This window comes from Rhinopithecus roxellana, chromosome 12 (genome assembly GCF_007565055.1).
Source record: "Rhinopithecus roxellana isolate Shanxi Qingling chromosome 12, ASM756505v1, whole genome shotgun sequence".
NCBI classification, from domain to species: Eukaryota; Metazoa; Chordata; class Mammalia; order Primates; family Cercopithecidae; genus Rhinopithecus; species Rhinopithecus roxellana.
In genome coordinates this window covers 70,990,445-71,009,870 of record NC_044560.1, presented here as the reverse complement: position 1 = coordinate 71,009,870, position 19,426 = coordinate 70,990,445, and the positions used below count along the sequence as shown (strand labels likewise).

Here is a 19,426-nt window from a genome sequence, read left to right as displayed (position 1 = left end):
TTTTTTTTTCACTAGTTTGAAAGACTTTTTTGATTTCTACCTTAATTTCATTGTTTACCCAAATGTCACCCAGGAGCAGACTGTTTAATTTCCATGTAATTGTATAGTTTTGAGAGATATTCTGGGTATTGATTTCTGTTTTTATTGTGCTGTAGTCTTAGAGTGTGGCTGGTATTATTTCAGTTTTTTTTCAGTTTGTTGAGAATTGCCTTATGGTTGAGCATGTGGTCAACCTTACAGTATGTGCCATGTACAAATGAGAGGAATGTATATTCTGCTGCCAAACTGATTTGTAAAGTCAAAATTCATTTTCCCCTTTTAAAAATTGTTCAAAGACTATAAAGATTATCTGACTGATTCAAATCACAAATTCTAACAGTTAAGTTGCTATCAATCCAGCCAAACGTGTATGTGGATAGACAGACAACAGATAAATAAGATGCATATTTACCCTGATCAGCCTTTCCATGGATTAAGTGTACAATTTCTATTATCTTTTTGAAATAGTTGAACTAATGTCTGTATAGCTATTATTATCTGGCTAGGAAACATTAGTTTAACATTCTGATACACACACATAAATATTGCATTTAAAATAGTTCCATGAGACTGAAAACTGAACATAATTCTTTAGAGCAGGATTATAAGGTGGAAAGGTCTTTAGGAACTTACAAACCCACACTTAGTTGTCTTGTTTCCTAGAGCAGGTCCTTCTTAGTACCACTGTAGGGTTATAAGATAAAGGAAAATGTAGTCCTGCCTCCTTGACTCTTAGTACCTAGAAGTCACAGATACCTCTTCAGCAGCATTTTCAGATAACGAGGGATTGCTACTGTCATCCAACTTGTTTTCCTCCCTCACTCCTCTATTGTTACCTGTAAGACCCATGTAAAAGTAAAGTGGAATGCCTTTGGGAATCAAACTAGAATAGTAGTCAGTAAACAATTACAGGCAAACTGTGGCTACACTTCAGGAAACAAATGAAAAGAGTTAAACAAAATTGAAGTTGATTTCTTTAACCACAGATAAAGATAGTTGGTCCAGAACTGGAGTGGTGGCTCCATGATGTCAGGGCTCAGGATCGTTCTCTCTCATTCTATTGTACTAGATCATCTGATCATCTTGAACTTGTAGATTCCATATGGTGGCCCAAGAGGGCTGCAAGCATCTTAGACCTGTACCCTGCACCCAAACTGGCAGGTAAACTGCAAACCAAGGGAACAAGAAGGGCCTACCACTCCTTTAAGACATTTCATGGCAGCTGCACATACAGCTCCCATTTATATGCCATTGGCCACAATTTGGTCATACAGCCAACCTAGCCATAACAGAGGGTGGAAATGCATTCTTTGTATCACGCACCCAGGTACATTGCTGAAACTTGGGGACTCTATCACTATAGATTTAAAAAGGGATTGTGACCCCAAAAAAAAGTTTTTTTAAAAAATAGAAGATAGTATCAAATAGTGGGGGATAAATAGTAGCCCCATCCTAAAGTTTCTCTTTCTTTTTTTTGTAACGACCAATGTTACAGTACTTATTAAGGACTGAGTACTCCCTAAGTATTGTTGGTTTTGTTTTGGTTGTTTGATCCATTAAATCATTTAATCCTTACAATAATACTCTGGGTAAGGTTCTATTATTCACTTTTTACAATTGAGGAAATTGAAGCACAGAGAAATGAAATAACTTGTCCAAGGTAACACAGCTAGAAAATTGCAGAGGTGGAATTTGAACCAGGCAATTTGACTTATCGATTATGCTATACCACCTTCTCTCTGCTATATTTCAAAATATTTTTAGTTCTTTAGATGAGGCAAAGAAAAAGGCCTAATCTACATAATTTTTATTCAGAAAATAAGGGTACAGGGTAATGTTTTATTCAGAAAACAAGGGTATAAGGGTAATATAAGGGTAATATTAGGGTATAAGGTAATTTTTTTATTCAGAAAACAAGATATAAGGGTAATATACCTATTAGCTAGTAATGTCTTTTTCTTTTTCTTTCTTTTTTTTTTTTTTTTTTTTTTTTGAGACAGAGTCTCACTCTGTCGACCAGGCTGAAGTATAGTGGCACAATCTTGGCTCACTGCAACCTCTGCCTCCCGGGTGCAAGCGATTCACCTGCCTCAGCCTCCTGAGTAGCTGGGATTACAGGCGCGCGCCATCACACCAGGCTAATTTTTTGCATTTTTAGTAGAGACAGGGTTTCACCATGTTGGTGAGGCTGGTCTCGAACTCCTGACCTGATGATCCACCCGCCCGCCTTGGCCTCCCAAAGTGCTGGGATTACAGGCGTGAGCCACCGTGCCCGGCCTATTAGCTAGTAATTTCAAGGACTCACTTACAGGGCCTTTTCAACTCCTATTTCCCTTTCCAGAATCATTTTTGCAAGTCTGCTTCGTTATCATTCAATTCTGAATTCTAATGTCACGTCCTCAAAAAAGACTTCCTGACCATCCTGTTTAAATTTGCAGCTATCTCCACCCATCATTTCTTCTTTCATAGCACGTCACCCTCTAAAATCATTTTTTATACTTACTTGTCTATTGCTTGTCTCTCCCTACCAGAATGTAAGGTTTAAGACATATGTTTTTCTCTACCTCATTCTTCTCAGTTACCTCAGCATCTATGTATGCAATTCATAGTTGGTAAATATGAGAAAAAGAAAAATAGCCCTTGGTGTCACCAACAGAACTGACACTTCAGTGTTGTTAGGAATTGGCTGTGGTGTTCCCCTGTTAAAACATAACAATCTCACAAAACGCTAAGATTATACTGAGAGGTGACAATGTGCTAGCAGCCCTCACTCTCAGCGCCTCCTTGGCCTCCAGCCTCGGAGTCCACTCTGGCAGCACTTGAGGAGCCCTTCAGCCTGCCACCACACCCTGGGAGCCCCTCTGTGGGCTGGCTAAGGCCTGAGCCTCCTCCCTCTGCTTGCCGGGAGGTGTGGAGGGAGGAAAGGTGTGGTTGGGAACCCGGGCTGCGCTCCCGGTCAGGAGCCCCTCTCTGGACTGGCTGAGGCCTGAGCCTCCTCCCTCTGCTTGCTGGGAGGTGTGGAGGGAGGAGAGGCGTGGGTGGGAAGCCGGGCTGCGCTCCCGCCGGCGCCCAGCGTGGGGGCGGGCTCCCGCTGGGCGCCCAGCACATGGAGCAGCCTGCCAGCAAGGCAGGTCCAGGGCAGTGAGGGGCTTAGCATCAGGGCCAGCAGCTGCAGAGGTTGCCCCAGGTCCCCCAGCAGTGCCGGCCAGCCAGCGCTGCACTCAAATTCTCACAGGGTTTAGCTGCCTCCCAGGGGGGCAGGGTTTGGGACCTGCAGCCTGCCATGTCTGAGCTCCCCTCCTGCTGTGGGCTCCCGCCTCCCCCAAGGGCACCACCCCCTGCTCCATGGTGCCAAGTCCCATGGACAGCCCAAGGGCTGAGGAGTGCAGGCTGGGCTCCAGACAGGCAGGCAGCTCTGCCTGCAGCCCTGGTGCAGGATCCACTAGGTGAAGCCAGCTGGGCTCCTGAGCTGGATGGGGATATGGAGAACTTTTATAGCTAACCAGAGGATTGTATGCACACCAATCAGCACTCTGTGTCTAGCTCAGGGTTTGTAAATACACCAATCAGTACTCTGTGTCTAGCTCAAGGTTTGTGAATACGCTCTGTATCTAGCTCACCTAGTGGGGACTTGGAGGACTACCACTCTGTGACTGTGTGTGGCTCAAGGACTGTAAACCCACCAACCAGCACTCTTTGTCTAGCTCAGGGTTCGTAAATACACCAATCAGTACTCTGTGTCTAGCTCAAGGTTTGTAAATACACCAATTGGTACTCAGTATCTAGCTAACTCTGTATCTAGCTAACTAGCACTCTGTGACTCCGTGTCTAGCTCAAGGATTGTAAACGCACCAATCAGCACTCTGTCAAAATGGACCAATCAGCTCTCTGTAAAGTGGACCAATCAGCTCTCTTTAAAATGGACCAATCAGCAGGATGTGGGTGGGGCCAGATAAGGGAACAAAAGCAGGCTGCCCCAGCTAGCAGTGGCAACCTGGGTCCCCTTCCACATTGTGGAAGCTTTGTTCTCTTGCTCTTTGCAAAAAATCTTGGTGCTGCTCACTCTGGGGGTCCATGCTGCCTTTATGAGCTGTAACACTCACTGAGAAGGTCTGCAGCTTCACTCCTGACAGGGAGACCATGAACCCACCAGAAGAAAGAAGCTCCAGACACATCTGAACCTCTGAAGGAACAAACTCCAGACACACCATCTTTAAGAACTGTAACACTCACTGCGAGGGTCTGCGGCTTCATTCTTGAAGTCGGTGAGACCAAGAACCCACCAAATCCGGACACAATACCAGGTCATTCTGTGATCATAATGAAGTGAGACAACAAACAAGATCACACTATTTTTGCCTAACCAGATTTTAAAAAAGATCACTGTGCAAACTACAAAAATATCAAACTATCCTCCTCCCCCAACTAATATGATTGTTGCTTATTTACCGATTACAGCTTTAGCCTTGCACTTTTCCTCGCTCCTAAAGGTAAGAGGTAGTATGATCCCCAATGGCGGCGGACCCCACAGCCAATGCGCGCTGGGTCATACTCCACAGCCAATCCCAACCCACAACAGGCTCGCCCCTGCCTGTACACAGTAATTTCTCCATGCACCTACCTAATCGTCTTCTGAAACTCCCTGTACCTAGTTGAAGAGTATATTCCTTTAATCAATGATTACTTTTGTTCCCTCCTTTAGAACTGAAAAACAATGCTAACGCCTCTCCCACTCCCTCTAGCCTCTCATCCTCTTAAAATAGAAGAGGAAAAAAATCCAAACATAAAACTCAATTTTTAACAAAAACTCTCCTTTCGCTGACACTGCCCTCCCCAAATAAGTCACCAGTGGGTTCCTTCCTTGTTTTCCTAGAGACTTTTCTTTTTTGCTTTTTAGTGTCATTTTTCTTCCTCCTTCAGTCTCACATGTCCCTTTCATTCTTAGTGTGCTGATCAAACTCATACCAAGGAAAATAAGTTCCTTTGCGCTTTTTAACCCCTCACCCCCATCTCAAATGACAAATGCGTCTAGGAATCGCTTTTCACACTCACTCTGGCATTGCCCTCTCTCAGGAACCTTCCAAAGTTATTCTAACCGGATCCCTCCGCTTGTACAAGCCCAGCGGCCCCATAGCTTGCCCATCCTTGCAAACCAGTACTCCTCCTATAACCTGCCCCAACCCGATCAGTCACATACATCCAATTCGAGTCCCTGGGCCCAAATTCCATACCCATATCCAAGTCCCCGCCCCACTAACTCCAGCCCCGCACCTATGCTTGCCTGAACCAAGCACGTGATCCCGGCCGACTCCACAGCCAATGAGTTCCCTGAGTCCACACCCATAGCCAATCCCCGGCCACCTCCAGGCCCGCCTCCATCTTGTCCCCTTCCTCACTCAAGCCCAACCCGCGGCCCCCACCCCTTCCCTCCTCCATTTCCATCCGGTCCGCGATCGCGGCGGACCCCACAGCCAACGCGCGCCGTGAGTCACACTCCACAGCCAATCCCTGGCCACATCCGGGCTCGCCCCCGGCCCGCCCCATTGTTCCCACAAGCCCGGAACCCACCAAATCCCTCCCCTCCTCTCCCAAAAAAACACCCTTCATCCAGTCTCTTCCAGCCTAGAGATCACGGCCTAGGCCTCAGCCAAAGCGCGCACTGAGTGCAAACCCCAGAGTCAATCCGTGTCCCAGCTACGCCCCCTGCGTCCGAATCCCGCTCAGCCGGGCCCTCAAACCCAGGCGGGACTCGAGCCTGGGGAGGCGAGGTTCCCGCACCAGATAGGTGAGTGGGGCGGGCGGGCGCGCGGCGCGGCTCCGTGCGGCGCTTCCGTGCGGACTGACTAGGGCCTTTCCGGCATGCGGGGTGAGGGGACGGAGGCCGGGCTGCTCTTGCCTGAGTCACGCGGGGGCCGCCTGCTGGGGCGGCTGCAGGGAGTCGGCCCTGGATTAACAGTTTGAGGGGAAGGCGCCGAGGTGACTGGCCTCCAAGAGGGATCCTCTAGACCCGGTCACCATCTTGGTGCTTTTACTCTTGATTTCGCTGTTTGGGCTTTTAGAAGGTAGTCTGAGAAGAGTGACTTTGGGAATCTTAATTTAAAAATCCAAAAGAGGCTGACGCCTATAATCCCAGCACTTTGGGAGGCCGTGGCGGGCGGATCATGAGGTCATGAGATCGAGACCATCCTGGCTGACACTGTGAAACCCCGTCTCTACTAAAAATACAAAAAATTAGCTGGGCATGGTGGCGGGCGCCTGCAGTCCCAGCTACTTGGGAAGCTGAGGCAGGAGAATGGCGTGAGCCCGTGGGCGGAGCCGAGATTGCGCTACTGCACTCCAGCCTGGGCGACAGAGCGAGACTCCGTCTCAAAAAAAAAAAAAAATCCAAAAGGATACCAAGGCTGTTACGTTGCCTTATAAGTGAAGCTTAGCAGAATCCAACATTTGTAGTTAAAAGAGAAAAGTAGTCAAATCTGTTGCTTTTGGAGTCAAGTGGCGCAGAAATGGCCTTCCTTCGCTTCTCCCACGCGTGGCTCCTTAGCGGCCACCTGAGGAGGACTGGGGCTGCAGGTCAGCCCTTAGCAAGTCTGACCTCGGGAGCTAAAACCGAATTCCTGGTATCACCCAGGCAGCCACACTGCTTTCCCTCTGGAGAAGTTTATAGTTACACGAATCCCATTTTCATAGAACAGTTTTTCAGCAGTTTCAGGCTGGTGCCTCCTTAAATCATGTGCTGCCCAACTTTGGCCAATTCTTTCCGCTGTTGTTCTAAAGACGTGGCTTTGAAGCCCATCCTTCCACAGTACTCCCCCGTCCAGGACTTTGTTCACCGCCTAGATTCCCTGTGTTGTATCAGTGAACCTTATAAACATTCTAGAAGCAAACTAACAAGGTAGAGTATGAAAGGAAAATCCGTTTTCCAGTGGTCGGACTCTTGTAACAGTGTGGGCGGCGCATTATTAGCTGTAGCCCTTTTTGCCTCATGTTAATCTTGCTTGAACTTGCAGTTAACCCAGATGTTCTGGGCTTTGTCAAATTAAATCTCTTCCTACCTCTCCTCCCCATGTGTAAAGTATAAATTGATCATTTGGATTTAAGTCTGGAGCTTTAAGCTTCATAAGATTTATTTTGACTGCCTTGTCTGCCTTTTAGCTTTATATTCAGCCCTCAAAAATTCACCAGCTTTCTCAGCTTCAGGCCACCCCCAAATCTGCCAAGCATGCCTTCTGAATCTTCATTTTAAACAGTCTAACCCATTGATAATAAATCGACAGTTTCATTTCTATAGAAAGTGTGTTTTGGAATGTGGACTTTATGCATAATATGCTATAGTTAGATCACATAGATCATCCTGATTCATAAGTTGCCAGGTTTTCTTCACAGAAGTTGTTTTTAGGGAGAAAAATACAATGAAAGTATTGTTTAGAATTAAGAGCCATATACCTTTTTATTTTCTCCAACCTTTCGGTGACATCTAAATTTAATGTATTTATCTCATTGGTGAATATATATATGCAGTGTTGATTGCATTAGAAAATGCTGCTCAAAATGTGTTTACTTAATAAAATGCCTGGTACCTAGAGAGTATGGCTCACCCAGTCTGGGGTGAAATCTCCCAGAAGCTGCACTCCAAGCTCACTTGCTTTTATTATTAGCACATTACCTCCATCGTGCAGCGTACTTCCTGTCAACTGACCCGGCTCTTCCTTTCTCTTCCACTTTCCAAAGTTTCAACTGTTGTCTTTTGGGACAGTTGTAATCAGCAAATTCCATTGTATCTTTATGTCTTTAGAGGGTTCCCTCTACCTGCTTGCTTTAACTCAAACCTTATTAATTTATTCATCTATTGTGAAAAATGGAGAAACTGAGGCCCAGCAGGAGTCCATAACTTGACTACAGATAGAAACTTTTTAAGATTGAATTCGACTTTAATCTCTTAATGTGGTGAATCACATTAATAGGTTTCTTATAGAAACCCAACCCCCCTTGGTCATGATGTATTATTCTTCTTGTGTACTACTAGGTTTGATTTGTTAGCATTTTATGTAGAAGTTCTATTTAGTTTCCACAGATTAGGTCTCTTTTTCTCTAAGGTTTGATAACTGTTAGACGAAATGCCATCCACTGATACAGCAGCCTTATACTTAAGAGACTTAAGAGAACAACATTCTCAGAGTAAAACCTTATGAGAAATATCTATTTGCCTGAATGCTTTTAGAAAACTGGGTTTTCTTTCCACTTCCAAGTAGCAGTATTATAATAGAGTTTCATTGCCTTAATCTTCCTCCATTTACCCATGATGGATATCAATTTCCTTACAGGTAGAGAAGCAATTCAGAATGTATGCCTATCATGCCACTGGAATCCACTAAAATGGCTTGCGGAAATTATTGGAGGAAGTACCTTCAGAATAATCTAAGATTCACTCATATATTCTCATATATTCTTTCTGTTTATCAAGGACCTACTATCATTCATCTTTACAAATAACTTTTTAAATAATTGTTCCTAACAATTTTAATTTACTGTTACAAATTGTGCTTTTACTAGTGACTATTATCCAGAGGATTCTGAAATTTGAGTCGTTCCTAGATTGAAATATTCTGGATTTTATAGCTGCTAGAAATGGAACTTTCACTTACTGAAATTTAATGCTCTTGACTAAATTAAAGCCTTGGTTTTTGAATTAAGAATATTCTTACAGCTCTCTAGTTTGAAATGATGTGAATATAAATTTGTATAAGGAAGAATACATTTATTAGAATGCTTCCAGTGATGAGAGATTATATCATAGAAAGAAAACTTGAAAGAAAGTAAGCTCACTTATCAAAAATGTGTGCTTGGATTTTACGTAAGCTTATGATATATCAGCTGGCTGTAAGTGTCTGATAATGATGTACCCGTCATATATTTATTCCTCTTCTCAATTTTTCTTTTATTTAATAGCATGTTTTTGGCCCAGAGGAGCCTCTGCTTTCCTAGTGGTAGAGCAAAATTCCTGAAGACAATTTCTTCTTCCAAAATCCTTGGATTCTCTGCTTCTGCTGTAGGTATTGCTTACTTACAGATAAATTATTGTACATATTTTGCACTGTCCAAAAAATATGTAATTCTTTATGTCATTCTTCAGATGCTTTTTTACAAATATTTTATTGAAATGAACATTTCTATTATATATGATGAAGGTGTCTCTTGTCATTGACTAGAATTAACATTCACTGAGCAACTGCTTGCCTGTCTGTGGATCGGGCAATGTGCTGGTCATTATATACTCATTGCCTCATTTTGTCTTCACAAAACTGTTCAAGTTATGAATATAAGTCCAGTGGCATGGGAAAAAAGTAGGAGAGGATATCTCAGGAGGACTGCTCAGGGATGGAAAAAGGTTTAAAAACCATAACCACCAAATACAATGCGTACATCTGCTTTAGGAACTTTATTCAGTCAACCAAAATGCAGAAAGACATTTTTTAAAGACAATCAGAGAGATAAGAATGTGGACTGGGTATTAGATGATAACAAATTATTGTTGGTGAGGTGTGGTAATGAAATTGCAGTTCTATAAGCGGCAATATTTTTGAGATATATGCCAAGTATGTAGGAGTGTAATGACTTAAGGTCTAAGATTTGCTTTAAAGTTACTCAGCAATTAAAGAAAAAAAAAGGAGGCAAAATCTTGAGAATTACTGAATCCGGGTAGTGTGCATATGAGTGTTTTATATTAGGTTAAAATATATGAAATTGCTATTTTTGTATGAAAAATTCCATTTTTGGCATATGAAGTGCCATTTTTGTCATAAATGGTTGAATATTGGCAATTTTGTGTTCAACCTAATTCTAATCTCTCAACTGGTTTAGAATTTTCTCAATGGTTTAAAATTTTCATAAAAACCATCATCAGGCCGGGCGCGGTGGCTCAAGCCTGTAATCCCAGCACTTTGGGAGGCCGAGACGGGCGGATCACGAGGTCAGGAGATCGAGACCATCCTGGCTAACACGGTGAAACCCCGTCTCTACTAAAAAATACAAAAAACTAGCCGGGCGAGGTGGCGGGCGCCTGTAGTCCCAGCTACTCGGGAGGCTGAGGCAGGAGAATGGCGTAAACCCGGGAGGCGGAGCTTGCAGTGAGCTGAGATCCGGCCACTGCACTCCAGCCTGGGCAACACAGCGAGACTCCATCTCAAAAAAAAAAAAAAAAACCATCATCAGTGTCTTCTATATGTAAATCCTATGAATTCTACCTCATGACTGTCTTGAATTCTCTCCTCTTTAATGCCACCATGACCACCTTTTTCAGGCCCTCTCCCAACATAGAAGTTGGTTGAAGCCAAGGAAGTGGGTGTGCTTTGCCAAGATGATCATATGAAACCATGGCACTAAAAGGGCATTTGTGTGCCAGAATCCTCATTGTGGAACTTTTATTAGACTACGTATGCCAGGGCCCACCATTATGCATTCTGATTCTACATATCTGGAATGTATTTTGAAAAATCTTTCCAGGTGATTCTGATGTATGTCCCAGGCAAGAACCACTAACAATGCATTATTCAAACTTGTGGACTATTTGGGATAGCACTAAATCCTCTCCATGCCTAGCAGTGGAATGGTTGGGTTGTGTGGTAGCTTTATGTTTAATTAAGTAACTGCCAAAGTGTTTGTGTCATTTTAACTACACTGAAAAAGTGTCTATAGTTCATCAGAGGCTTTGCATTTAAAATAATCGCACAGGGATAAAGAGATAAATATTCTTCCTATTGCTGGGCAAATGAAAAACACTGGCCAGTGTTACAAAAGCAACAGTGATAAGTTTAGATCAAGAAAGAGTTGTCAGAACCAGCCAGATAAGTTACTGTGAACCTACTTAGAATATTCGTTTCATCCACATCATCCTTAATGTCATTGAAAACCTACCGGGAAGGTTACCTCCAAGTGAAGGACTAGAATGGAGGATAGACTGTATTTTCCTGTATTACTTGCTTTTTTACAAAAACATTTTACATATTCTCTAATTTTAAAGAATGTTTTGAATGCTAAAGGAAAAATGTAGGTGAGGCGCTGTGGCTCACACCTGCAGTCCCAGCACTTTGGGAGGCTGAGGCCAGTGGATCGCTTGAGACAAGGAGTTCAAGATCAGCCTGGGCAACATGGCAAAACCCCATCTTTATTAAACATACAAAACATTAGCTGGGCACACTCCTGTAGTCCCAGCTACTTGTGAGGCTGAGGTGGGGAATCACCTGAGCCCAGGAAGTTGAGGCTGCAGTGAGCTATGTTTGCACCACTGCTCTCCAGTCTAGGTGATAGGAGTGATATGCTGTCTCAAAAAAAAAAAGAAAAGAAAAAAAAAAAGAAAGAAAGAAAAGAAAAAATGTACTGCTATACAACAAGAAGAGAGAAAAAAAAGAGAGAAACTCAGAATGAAAATCTTTTTTGGTCCTCTCTTTTAGCACCTAGATCTTAAAGAGTTAGAAATTGGAAAGTAATTTTATATTATCCTCTAGTGCCAGAATGCCAGTGAATGTTGATGGATAAATGACTGATAGAAAGAGAAGAAAGGAAAGAAGCAAAGAAGATTTCACAAATGAGTTTTGACAAATGTGTGACATGCGTCCATGCTGAATAGTTTCCCTAGGAAGTCTTATATAAAGAAGAATTTGTTGAGGATAAACAGTTGATAGATTATTAATGAAAGAAGAATAGAAAACCAGATGGAATGCAAATTGCAATCTGGGCCAGGTGCGGTTGCTCACGCCTGTAATCCCACAACTTTGGGAGGCCGAGGCTGGCAGATCACCTGAGGTCAGGGGTTCAAGACCAGCCCAGCCAACATGGTGAAACCCCATCTCTAACTAAAAATACGAAAATTAGCCGGGTGTGGTAGTGGGCACCTGTAATCCCAGCTAGTAGGGAGGCTGAGGCAGGAGTATCACTTGAACCCAGGAAGCAGAGGTTGCAGTGACCTGACAGCGGGCCACTGCACTCCAGCCTGAGTGACAGAGTGAGACTCCATCTCAAACATAACAACAACAACAAAAAAAAATAGCAATCTGAAGGACTAAACCTGAAATGAAGGTTAGTCTAACAAAGGGTGACATGTGATAGAGGGGGTATCAAGGGAGTATGTGGGAACTCCCTGTACTTTCTGTTCAATTTTGCTACGAACCTAAAACTGCACTAAAAAATAGCCTGGTTTTTTTTTTTTTTTTTTTTCTTTTTTTGAGACGGAGTCTCGCACTGTCGCTTAGGCTGGAGTGCAGTGGCGCGATCTCAGCTCACTGCAACCTCTGCCTCCTGGGTTCATGCCATTCTCCTGCGTCAACCTCCCGAGTAGCTGGGACTATAGGCGCCTGCCACCACACCTGGCTAATTTTTTGTATTTTTAGTAGAGATGGGGTTTCACCATGTTAGCCAGGATGGTCTCGATCTCCTGACCTCATGATCCGCCCGCCTCGGCCTCCCAAAGTACTGGGATTACAGGCATGAGCCACCGTGCCTGGACCTAAAATGGTCTATTAATTTTTTTTTTTTAAGAGATTCTAAAATTTAAATGTCCACCAGAGAAGCACAAAAGCAACACTGGACAAAACCTTTTCCTTAGGTCTGTCCTTCCTTAGAAGTCAACTCTCTCTCTCTCTCTCTTTTTGTTTTTTTTCCATACAGAGTCTTACTCTTGCTGCCCAGGCTGGAGTATAATGGCACAATCTCGGCTCACTGCAGCCTCCGCCTCTCGAGTTCAAGCGATTCTCCTGCCTCAGCCTCCTGAGTAGCTGGGACTATAGGTGCCCACCACCACTCCCGGCCAATTTTTGCATTTTTTGTAGAGACGGGGTTTTGCCATGTTGGCCAAGCTGGTCTCAAACTCCTGGGCTCAAGCGATCCACCCTCCTCAACCTCCCAAAGTGCTGAGATTACAGGCATGAGTCACTGCGTCCAGCCCAACCCTCTCTTTTGACGTGCAAGTATTACCTTTTGTACGTTTAGTCCATACCCAACATTTCTTTGCCTCCTTTAGTGCAAAATTACTCATCCTACTTGTATCTAAGAGAATCTTTTCTACTTTCTGAGTGGGCACTAGTTTTGGAGTATATATATTGTATGCCATGAACTATATTTTTCCGCTTATGGCTTTGCCTCATTTAATTACCATAGCACTTACATGGGGCAGGTATTCATTTTCCTGCTTAGCAAATAAGGAAACTGAATTTCAGAGACATCAGGTAAACTGCCTACTTCACACACAGGGAGTTTTGATGTTTACTTTTGAACTAAGATCTATCTGGCTTGAAAGCTCTTTGCATTAAACAACCTTGAACAACATACTTAGAACGTAGGTGTATTTTTGGCATCAGAACATGGCATGTGTGTGAGGGACTGAGCACAGACTTGCTCAGATTCAGACTTACCAGTCTTCCTGTTTCATGTGCCCAGCAGAAACAACCTGTTTCTCAGCCTCAAACCCAAACTTCCAGTTGTCCTGATTGGTTCAGCCTGACTCTGTCCAACTCTGATTTAATTATAGCTGTCTTTGGGGGGACTGAGATTACACAGTGTGGGCAAGCCAAAGGGCCCCAGGCCTATTGATATGGGTGAGGACAATACTCACACACTCCCTTCACTTACTCACTCTTCCAAGGTCTTGACTTGAACCCAATTTTTTTTGAGAGAATAAATCAGACTTCTTGTTCTCTGCTTGGCCTGACTCCATTTCTGGCATTCCAGCCATGTGTTTACCTATGTTATCAGCTCTCGGGTTTAGAGAAAGTTTTGTTTCCCATAAGCTTGTTTCTCTGAAGTAATTGTTAAAAGATAATTTTCGGAAAAAGGTTAAATCATGACTCATACAAATATAAAAATGAGCATGTGCCAAAGATTTTTATTTTACTCATGTGATATGAGGTAACCAGACAGAAGTTATAACCAGTATAGAGGGAAAGTCAAAAAGCACAAATTTATATGTAGTAAAGGAATTGGATTGCAAATGAAGGCAAAACTGTTTTTTCTACAGGGTGGAGGGAAGATAATCAAAATGCTAGAACCAGAGTTTGCATGCCTATCACTTAGCTTCAATTTACAAAAGTGCAGAATAACTCAAAGGCAAATTCTAGCCCTGCAAATATCAGCTCTAAAGCTGTGCTGTGGCCAGTGCATAGTTTTCTATTGAAGTACGATTTTACCCCAAATATATTATCTCTCAGAGGGAGTCCAAATTGTTTCCCTTTCACTCAGCAGATCTGTTCAGTCAACAGATGTTAAATAGTTACAGCGTATCAGGCACAAATAATTCTTTATAAAATAAAGTAACAAAATATATGTTGTTTCAAAGTTCCAGTTAAGACTAGCCATGGTAGCTCACCCTTATAATCCCAACACTTGGGAGGCCGAAGCAGGCGGATCACTTGGGCTAGGAATTCGATACCAGTATGGCCAACATGATGAAACCCCCTCTACTAAAAATACAAAAATTAGCCAGTTGTGGTGGCGCATGCCTGTAATCCAAGCTACTCAGGTGGCTGAGGCACAAGAATCGCTTGAGCCTGGGAGGCAGAGGTTGCAGTGAGCCAAGATGACACCACTGCACTCCATCCTGGGCGACTGTGTGGGACTCTGTCTACAAAAAAAAAAAAAAAAAGCTACATAAAAAGGGTTCTTGTTAGTTATACACACTTTTGAGCTTAATATAATTGCATTTTTTCCTTATGTATCTTTAAGCATCTTTCCCTGCTTTACATTCCCACTTCTGAGTTTTACTTTCATTTCTTCCACCATTACAGGAACATTCTGTTGTTTTCCTCTGCCATCTAGTGGCAAAAGAAAGTAATTTTCCTGGTTTTTTGAATGGATAGTCATCCCTTAAAAAGCATCCAGATTGCGCAGTAGTGCTAGCGACTTCGCAGTTCAGTCCTCGTACCGGACAGCCGCCACTGGTGCTGAGTTGCTAGGAAGCCCCTGTCAGCGAGCTCCTTGGAGCTTGAACCCACTGTCACCCCTCCGACTCACCGGCAAAAAAAAAATGGTTGAAGCAGATCGCCCGGGAAAGCTCTTCATTGGTGGGCTTAATACGGAGACAAATGAGAAAGCTCTTGAAACAGTATTTGGCAAATATGGACGAATAGTGGAAGTACTCTTGATAAAAGACCGTGAAACTAACAAATCAAGAGGATTTGCTTTTGTCACCTTTGAAAGCCCAGCAGATGCTAAGGATGCAGCCAGAGACATGAATGGAAAGTCATTAGATGGAAAAGCCATCAAGGTGGAACAAGCTACCAAACCATCATTTGAAAGAGGTAGACATGGACCGCCCCCACCTCCAAGAAGTAGAGGTCCTCCACGAGGTTTTAGAGCTGGAAGAGGAGGAAGTGGAGGAACCAGGGGACCTCCTTCACGAGGAGGACACATGGATGACGGTGGATATTCCATGCATTTTAACATGAGTTCTTCCAGGGGACCACTCCCAGTGAAAAGAGGACCACCACCAAGAAGTGGGGGTCCTTCTCCTAAGAGATCTGCACCTTCAGGACTAGTTCGCAGCAGCAGTGGCATGGGAGGAAGAGCTCCTCTATCACGTGGAAGAGATAGTTACGGAGGTCCACCTCGAAGGGAACCGCTCCCCTCTCGTAGAGATGTTTATTTGTACCCAAGAGATGATGGATATTCTACTAAAGACAGCTATTCAAGCAGAGATTACCCAAGTTCTCGTGATACAAGAGATTATGCACCACCACCACGAGATTATACTTACCGTGATTATGGTCATTCCAGTTCACGTGATGACTATCCATCAAGAGGCTACGGCGATAGAGATGGATATGGTCGTGATCGTGACTATTCCGATCATCCAAGTGGAGGTTCCTACAGAGATTCATATGAGAGTTATGGTAACTCACGTAGTGCTCCACCTACACGAGGGCCCCCGCCATCTTATGGTGGAAGCAGTCGCTATGATGATTATAGCAGCTCACGTGATGGATATGGTGGAAGTCGGGACAGTTACTCAAGCAGCCGAAGTGATCTCTACTCAAGTGGTTGTGATCGGGTTGGCAGACAAGAAAGAGGGCTTCCCCCTTCTGTAGAAAGGGGGTACCCTTCTCCACGTGATTCCTACAGCAGTTCAAGCCGGGGAGCACCAAGAGGTGGTGGCCCTGGAGGAAGCCGATCTGATAGAGGGGGAGGCAGAAGCAGATACTAGAAACAAACAAAACTTTGGACCAAAATCCCAGTTCAAACAAACAAACAAACAAGTGGAAACTATTCTATCATTACTACCCAAGGACTACTAAAAGGAAAAATTGTGTTACCTTTTTTAAATTCCCTGTTAAGTTCCCCTCCCTAAGTTTTATGTTCTTGTGAGGAAAAAGGTAAAACATGTTTAATTTTATTTGACTTTATGACATTGCTTTTCAATAAGCAAATGTTAAATGTGTTAAGCCTTATTGTACTAGTAACTTTGTAACTTGTAACTTTTCAAGTAAAAGTGTCCCTAAAGACCACTTCCTATCTGTTTTTTTCCAGTAAATGAGGCAAGCAATTCTAAGATCTTCCACAAAACATCTAGCCATCTAAAATGGAGAGATAAATTGTTCTGCCTATACAAGCAAGCTAGCTATTAAGAGGGTGGTTGGGGTATGCTACTCATAAGATTTCAGGGTGTTTTCCAACGGAAATCTCAATGTTCTTAGTATGCAAAACCTGAAATCAGATGCCTATGTAAGGAAAGTGCTATTCACTCGGTAAACCCAAAAAAAGCAAATGGATAATGCTGGCCATTTTGCCTTTCTGACATTTCCTTGGGAATCTGCAAGAACCTCCCCTTTCCCCTCCCACAATAAGACAATGCATTAAGTGTGTGTTAAACAACTGCAGAATACTAAATAAAAAGTTTGGCCAGAACCAACCATGAAGCTGCAAAGGTGCTTGCTCTTACTGTTTCAAATTTTTGCAACTCTGTAGTGTCTCACTTTTAAAATTTGATTGCAAAGGAGAAAATAATTAAGTAATGAAGTTATCTCCAACTTCCTAAAGGCTTATGACTTGTAAAAAGTGAATCTATCAGCATTCCACATCAGATTTAAAGCATCAAATGCCTGTGAAACAGCAAAGATGGTTGAGGATTATGCTTATTATGGTTGTGGAGTGCTGCTGATTGATTCACAGTAGATAAAGGTGGCAGTAAGAGAAATCAAATGCTAAGAGCTGTTGAAGCAGAAGGCGGCTGATTGTCAGTAAGTCAGTACAGTTGCATAAGCAGTGCTGTCAGAATTGTTTTGGTGCAGGCAATAGATTTTGCCTTCAGGGGTTCCTGTGGATCTCAGGAAGGCATCAGTGTTGATTAACACTCATAACTAGGGAGTGAGTGGTAGTTACTTAAAACAAGTAATTGACCAAATGGAAAAGGGTAGGTAATTAAGGAAATTGGTAAGTGGAGGAAGTTCTTGTGGTCCTTTACATAGATTTTACAGCTTTGGGTTTCATTTTGTTTAGCTAAAGTCATGGGGACAACTCTTCAATTTAGAACTTAAAAATGGTAGCTCTATATAGTGAAGTGTCTGTCAGTAAGTGAAACATTTTTTGGTGGTGGCTTATCCAGAAACAGTTTAGTTGTAGAATACAACTTATGAGTGACATCTGGAAAGTAACAATCATGCTAAGATGGCAAACACACTGGAAACAATTGGGCCACTTGGCTTTCTTTTGCTGTATTGTTTTATAAGCCTACTTTACGTCCCAGTCTTGAAAACAAGTTTTAGTTTATTGCTCTGGAGACTAGAGCCAATAGTATAATGTTCTCAAAGGAAACAGACTTGAGTTGTTGGATTAGAGGAACTAACTGAACTTCTAATATTTTTTTTTGTCGTAACTATGGCACTGTCATGTTTTAACATTTGCAGCTAGGGATAGTAAGTACAACATTTTAAACTCTCATTTGACAGACTACTACTAATCCCAGACCACAAGGGTAATGACCAAATTTATGTGGTTGTTGCACTTCCCAATCCTTCCATATTCTTATGATTACTTGGGTTACAGCTTCTGTGAGGACCTTTTGGCCCTTGAGATATCCTAAATATTTAAGATATTTAGATATCCTAAATATAGTATAGGATATAGAGATTGTACCAAATATGAATGAATATTGTTCAAAGCAAGGAGTATGTTAAAATGACGAGACACCAGTTTTGATAAATAGTTTACTGACCTAGCAGATGTGTGGAAAAAGAATCAGATCTTGATTCTTCTGGGTCTATACTGGTTGTAAAACAGAATGATATAGAAAATGTTTTCCTTGTTTAACTGGTAGTTGAACATAGAACTTGGGTATTATAGATCACTTTTCACTTTTTGGAATGTTTTCTATTGAAACTTAATAAAACTTTAACATGGCAAAAAAAAAAAAAAAAATCCAAAATCTATGAGATAATTTTGTTAAAGTTGGCTTGCTTGGGGAGGTGCTTGGTCCAGAGGGAGAAAAGAGGGCATGATTTCAGAATACTCTGGCAGCTTTTTAAATTCAGCTTTATCAAGTTACAGTAAACTGTATCCATTTAGAATTACAACTCAATGGTTATTTTGACAGATATATATATGCCATGAAGCCACTGTCACCATCAACATGCACAACACTTCCGTCGCCCCCAAAAGATTCCTCAAGTTCCTTTGCAGTCCATCCCTCACACTGCTGATTTGTCTTTGCCACCGTGTATTAGTTTGCTTCGTGGTGTTGTTTGGTACTTTATATAATGGGATTGTGTAGCATGTACTTTTTTGTTTATGGTTTCTTTCACACACATAATGACTTTGAAATTCACCAGGTTGCAGTGTATTAGTAGCTTATTCCTTTTATTGCTGAGTAGTATCCCATTATGTAAATATGCCATTATTTGTTTTTCTACTTGCCTGTTGATGGACCTTGGGATTGTTTCTAGTTTGGGGCTACTGTGAATAAAACTGTTAAGAACATTTGTGTACAAGCCCTGTGTAGACGTAGGTTTTCCTTTCTCTTGGGTAAATACCTAACAGTAAAATGGTTGGGTTGCATGGCAGATTTATGTTTAATATTTAAGTAACTGCCAAACTGTTTGTTTTCCAAAGGGACTATACCCTTTTATATTCCCACCAGGGTTGTGTAGAGTTCCAGCTGCCCAAGATTTCCTGCCAACACTCAGTTTTCAGCCATTCTGATGGGAATCTAGTGGTATCTCATTATGGTTTTATTTTCATTTCCCCAGGTGACTAATGCTGGTAAGCATCTTTTAAGTACTTTTTGGCCAGTTGTATATCTTCTGTGAAGTTGTTGTCAAATCTTTTGCCCACTTTTAATTGGATTGTTTGTCTTATTGAGTTGTAAAACTTGTTTATATATACTGTATTAAAGTCCTTTGTAAGATACATA

The 19,426-nt window shown here is 42.5% G+C and overlaps 2 protein-coding genes across 6 annotated transcripts in view; both read left to right on the top strand.

The window, feature by feature from the left end:
* Positions 1–5,450: 5,450 nt before the first annotated feature.
* Positions 5,451–19,420, top strand: RBMXL1 (RBMX like 1). 3 transcript variants are annotated; one of them, XM_010366141.2, is made up of 3 exons: positions 5,686–5,824; positions 8,986–9,085; positions 14,811–18,435. In XM_010366141.2, exon 3 carries the CDS (start codon positions 15,050–15,052, stop codon positions 16,223–16,225), a length of 1,176 nt encoding a protein of 391 aa, XP_010364443.1. In that variant the 5' UTR covers positions 5,686–5,824; positions 8,986–9,085; positions 14,811–15,049; the 3' UTR covers positions 16,226–18,435. The 3 variants fall into 3 exon arrangements, with proteins under 3 accessions (XP_010364444.1, XP_010364443.1, XP_030798650.1); XM_010366142.2 differs by lacking the exon at positions 8,986–9,085 and having other exon boundaries at positions 5,451–5,824; positions 14,811–19,420; XM_030942790.1 differs by lacking the exons at positions 5,686–5,824; positions 8,986–9,085 and adding an exon at positions 12,863–13,010.
* Positions 5,451–19,426, top strand: part of KYAT3 (kynurenine aminotransferase 3) — a 63,564-nt gene continuing 49,588 nt past the window's right edge. The window contains exons 1-2 of one of the 3 annotated variants that reach the window (XM_030942787.1): positions 5,629–5,824; positions 8,986–9,085. In XM_030942787.1, the coding sequence (XP_030798647.1) occupies positions 8,987–9,085 (99 nt within the window). In that variant the 5' untranslated portion in view covers positions 5,629–5,824; position 8,986. Of the gene's footprint in view, positions 5,825–8,985; positions 9,086–19,426 lie in introns of all 3 variants that reach the window. The other 2 variants (XM_030942789.1, XM_030942788.1) reach the window with 2 other exon arrangements.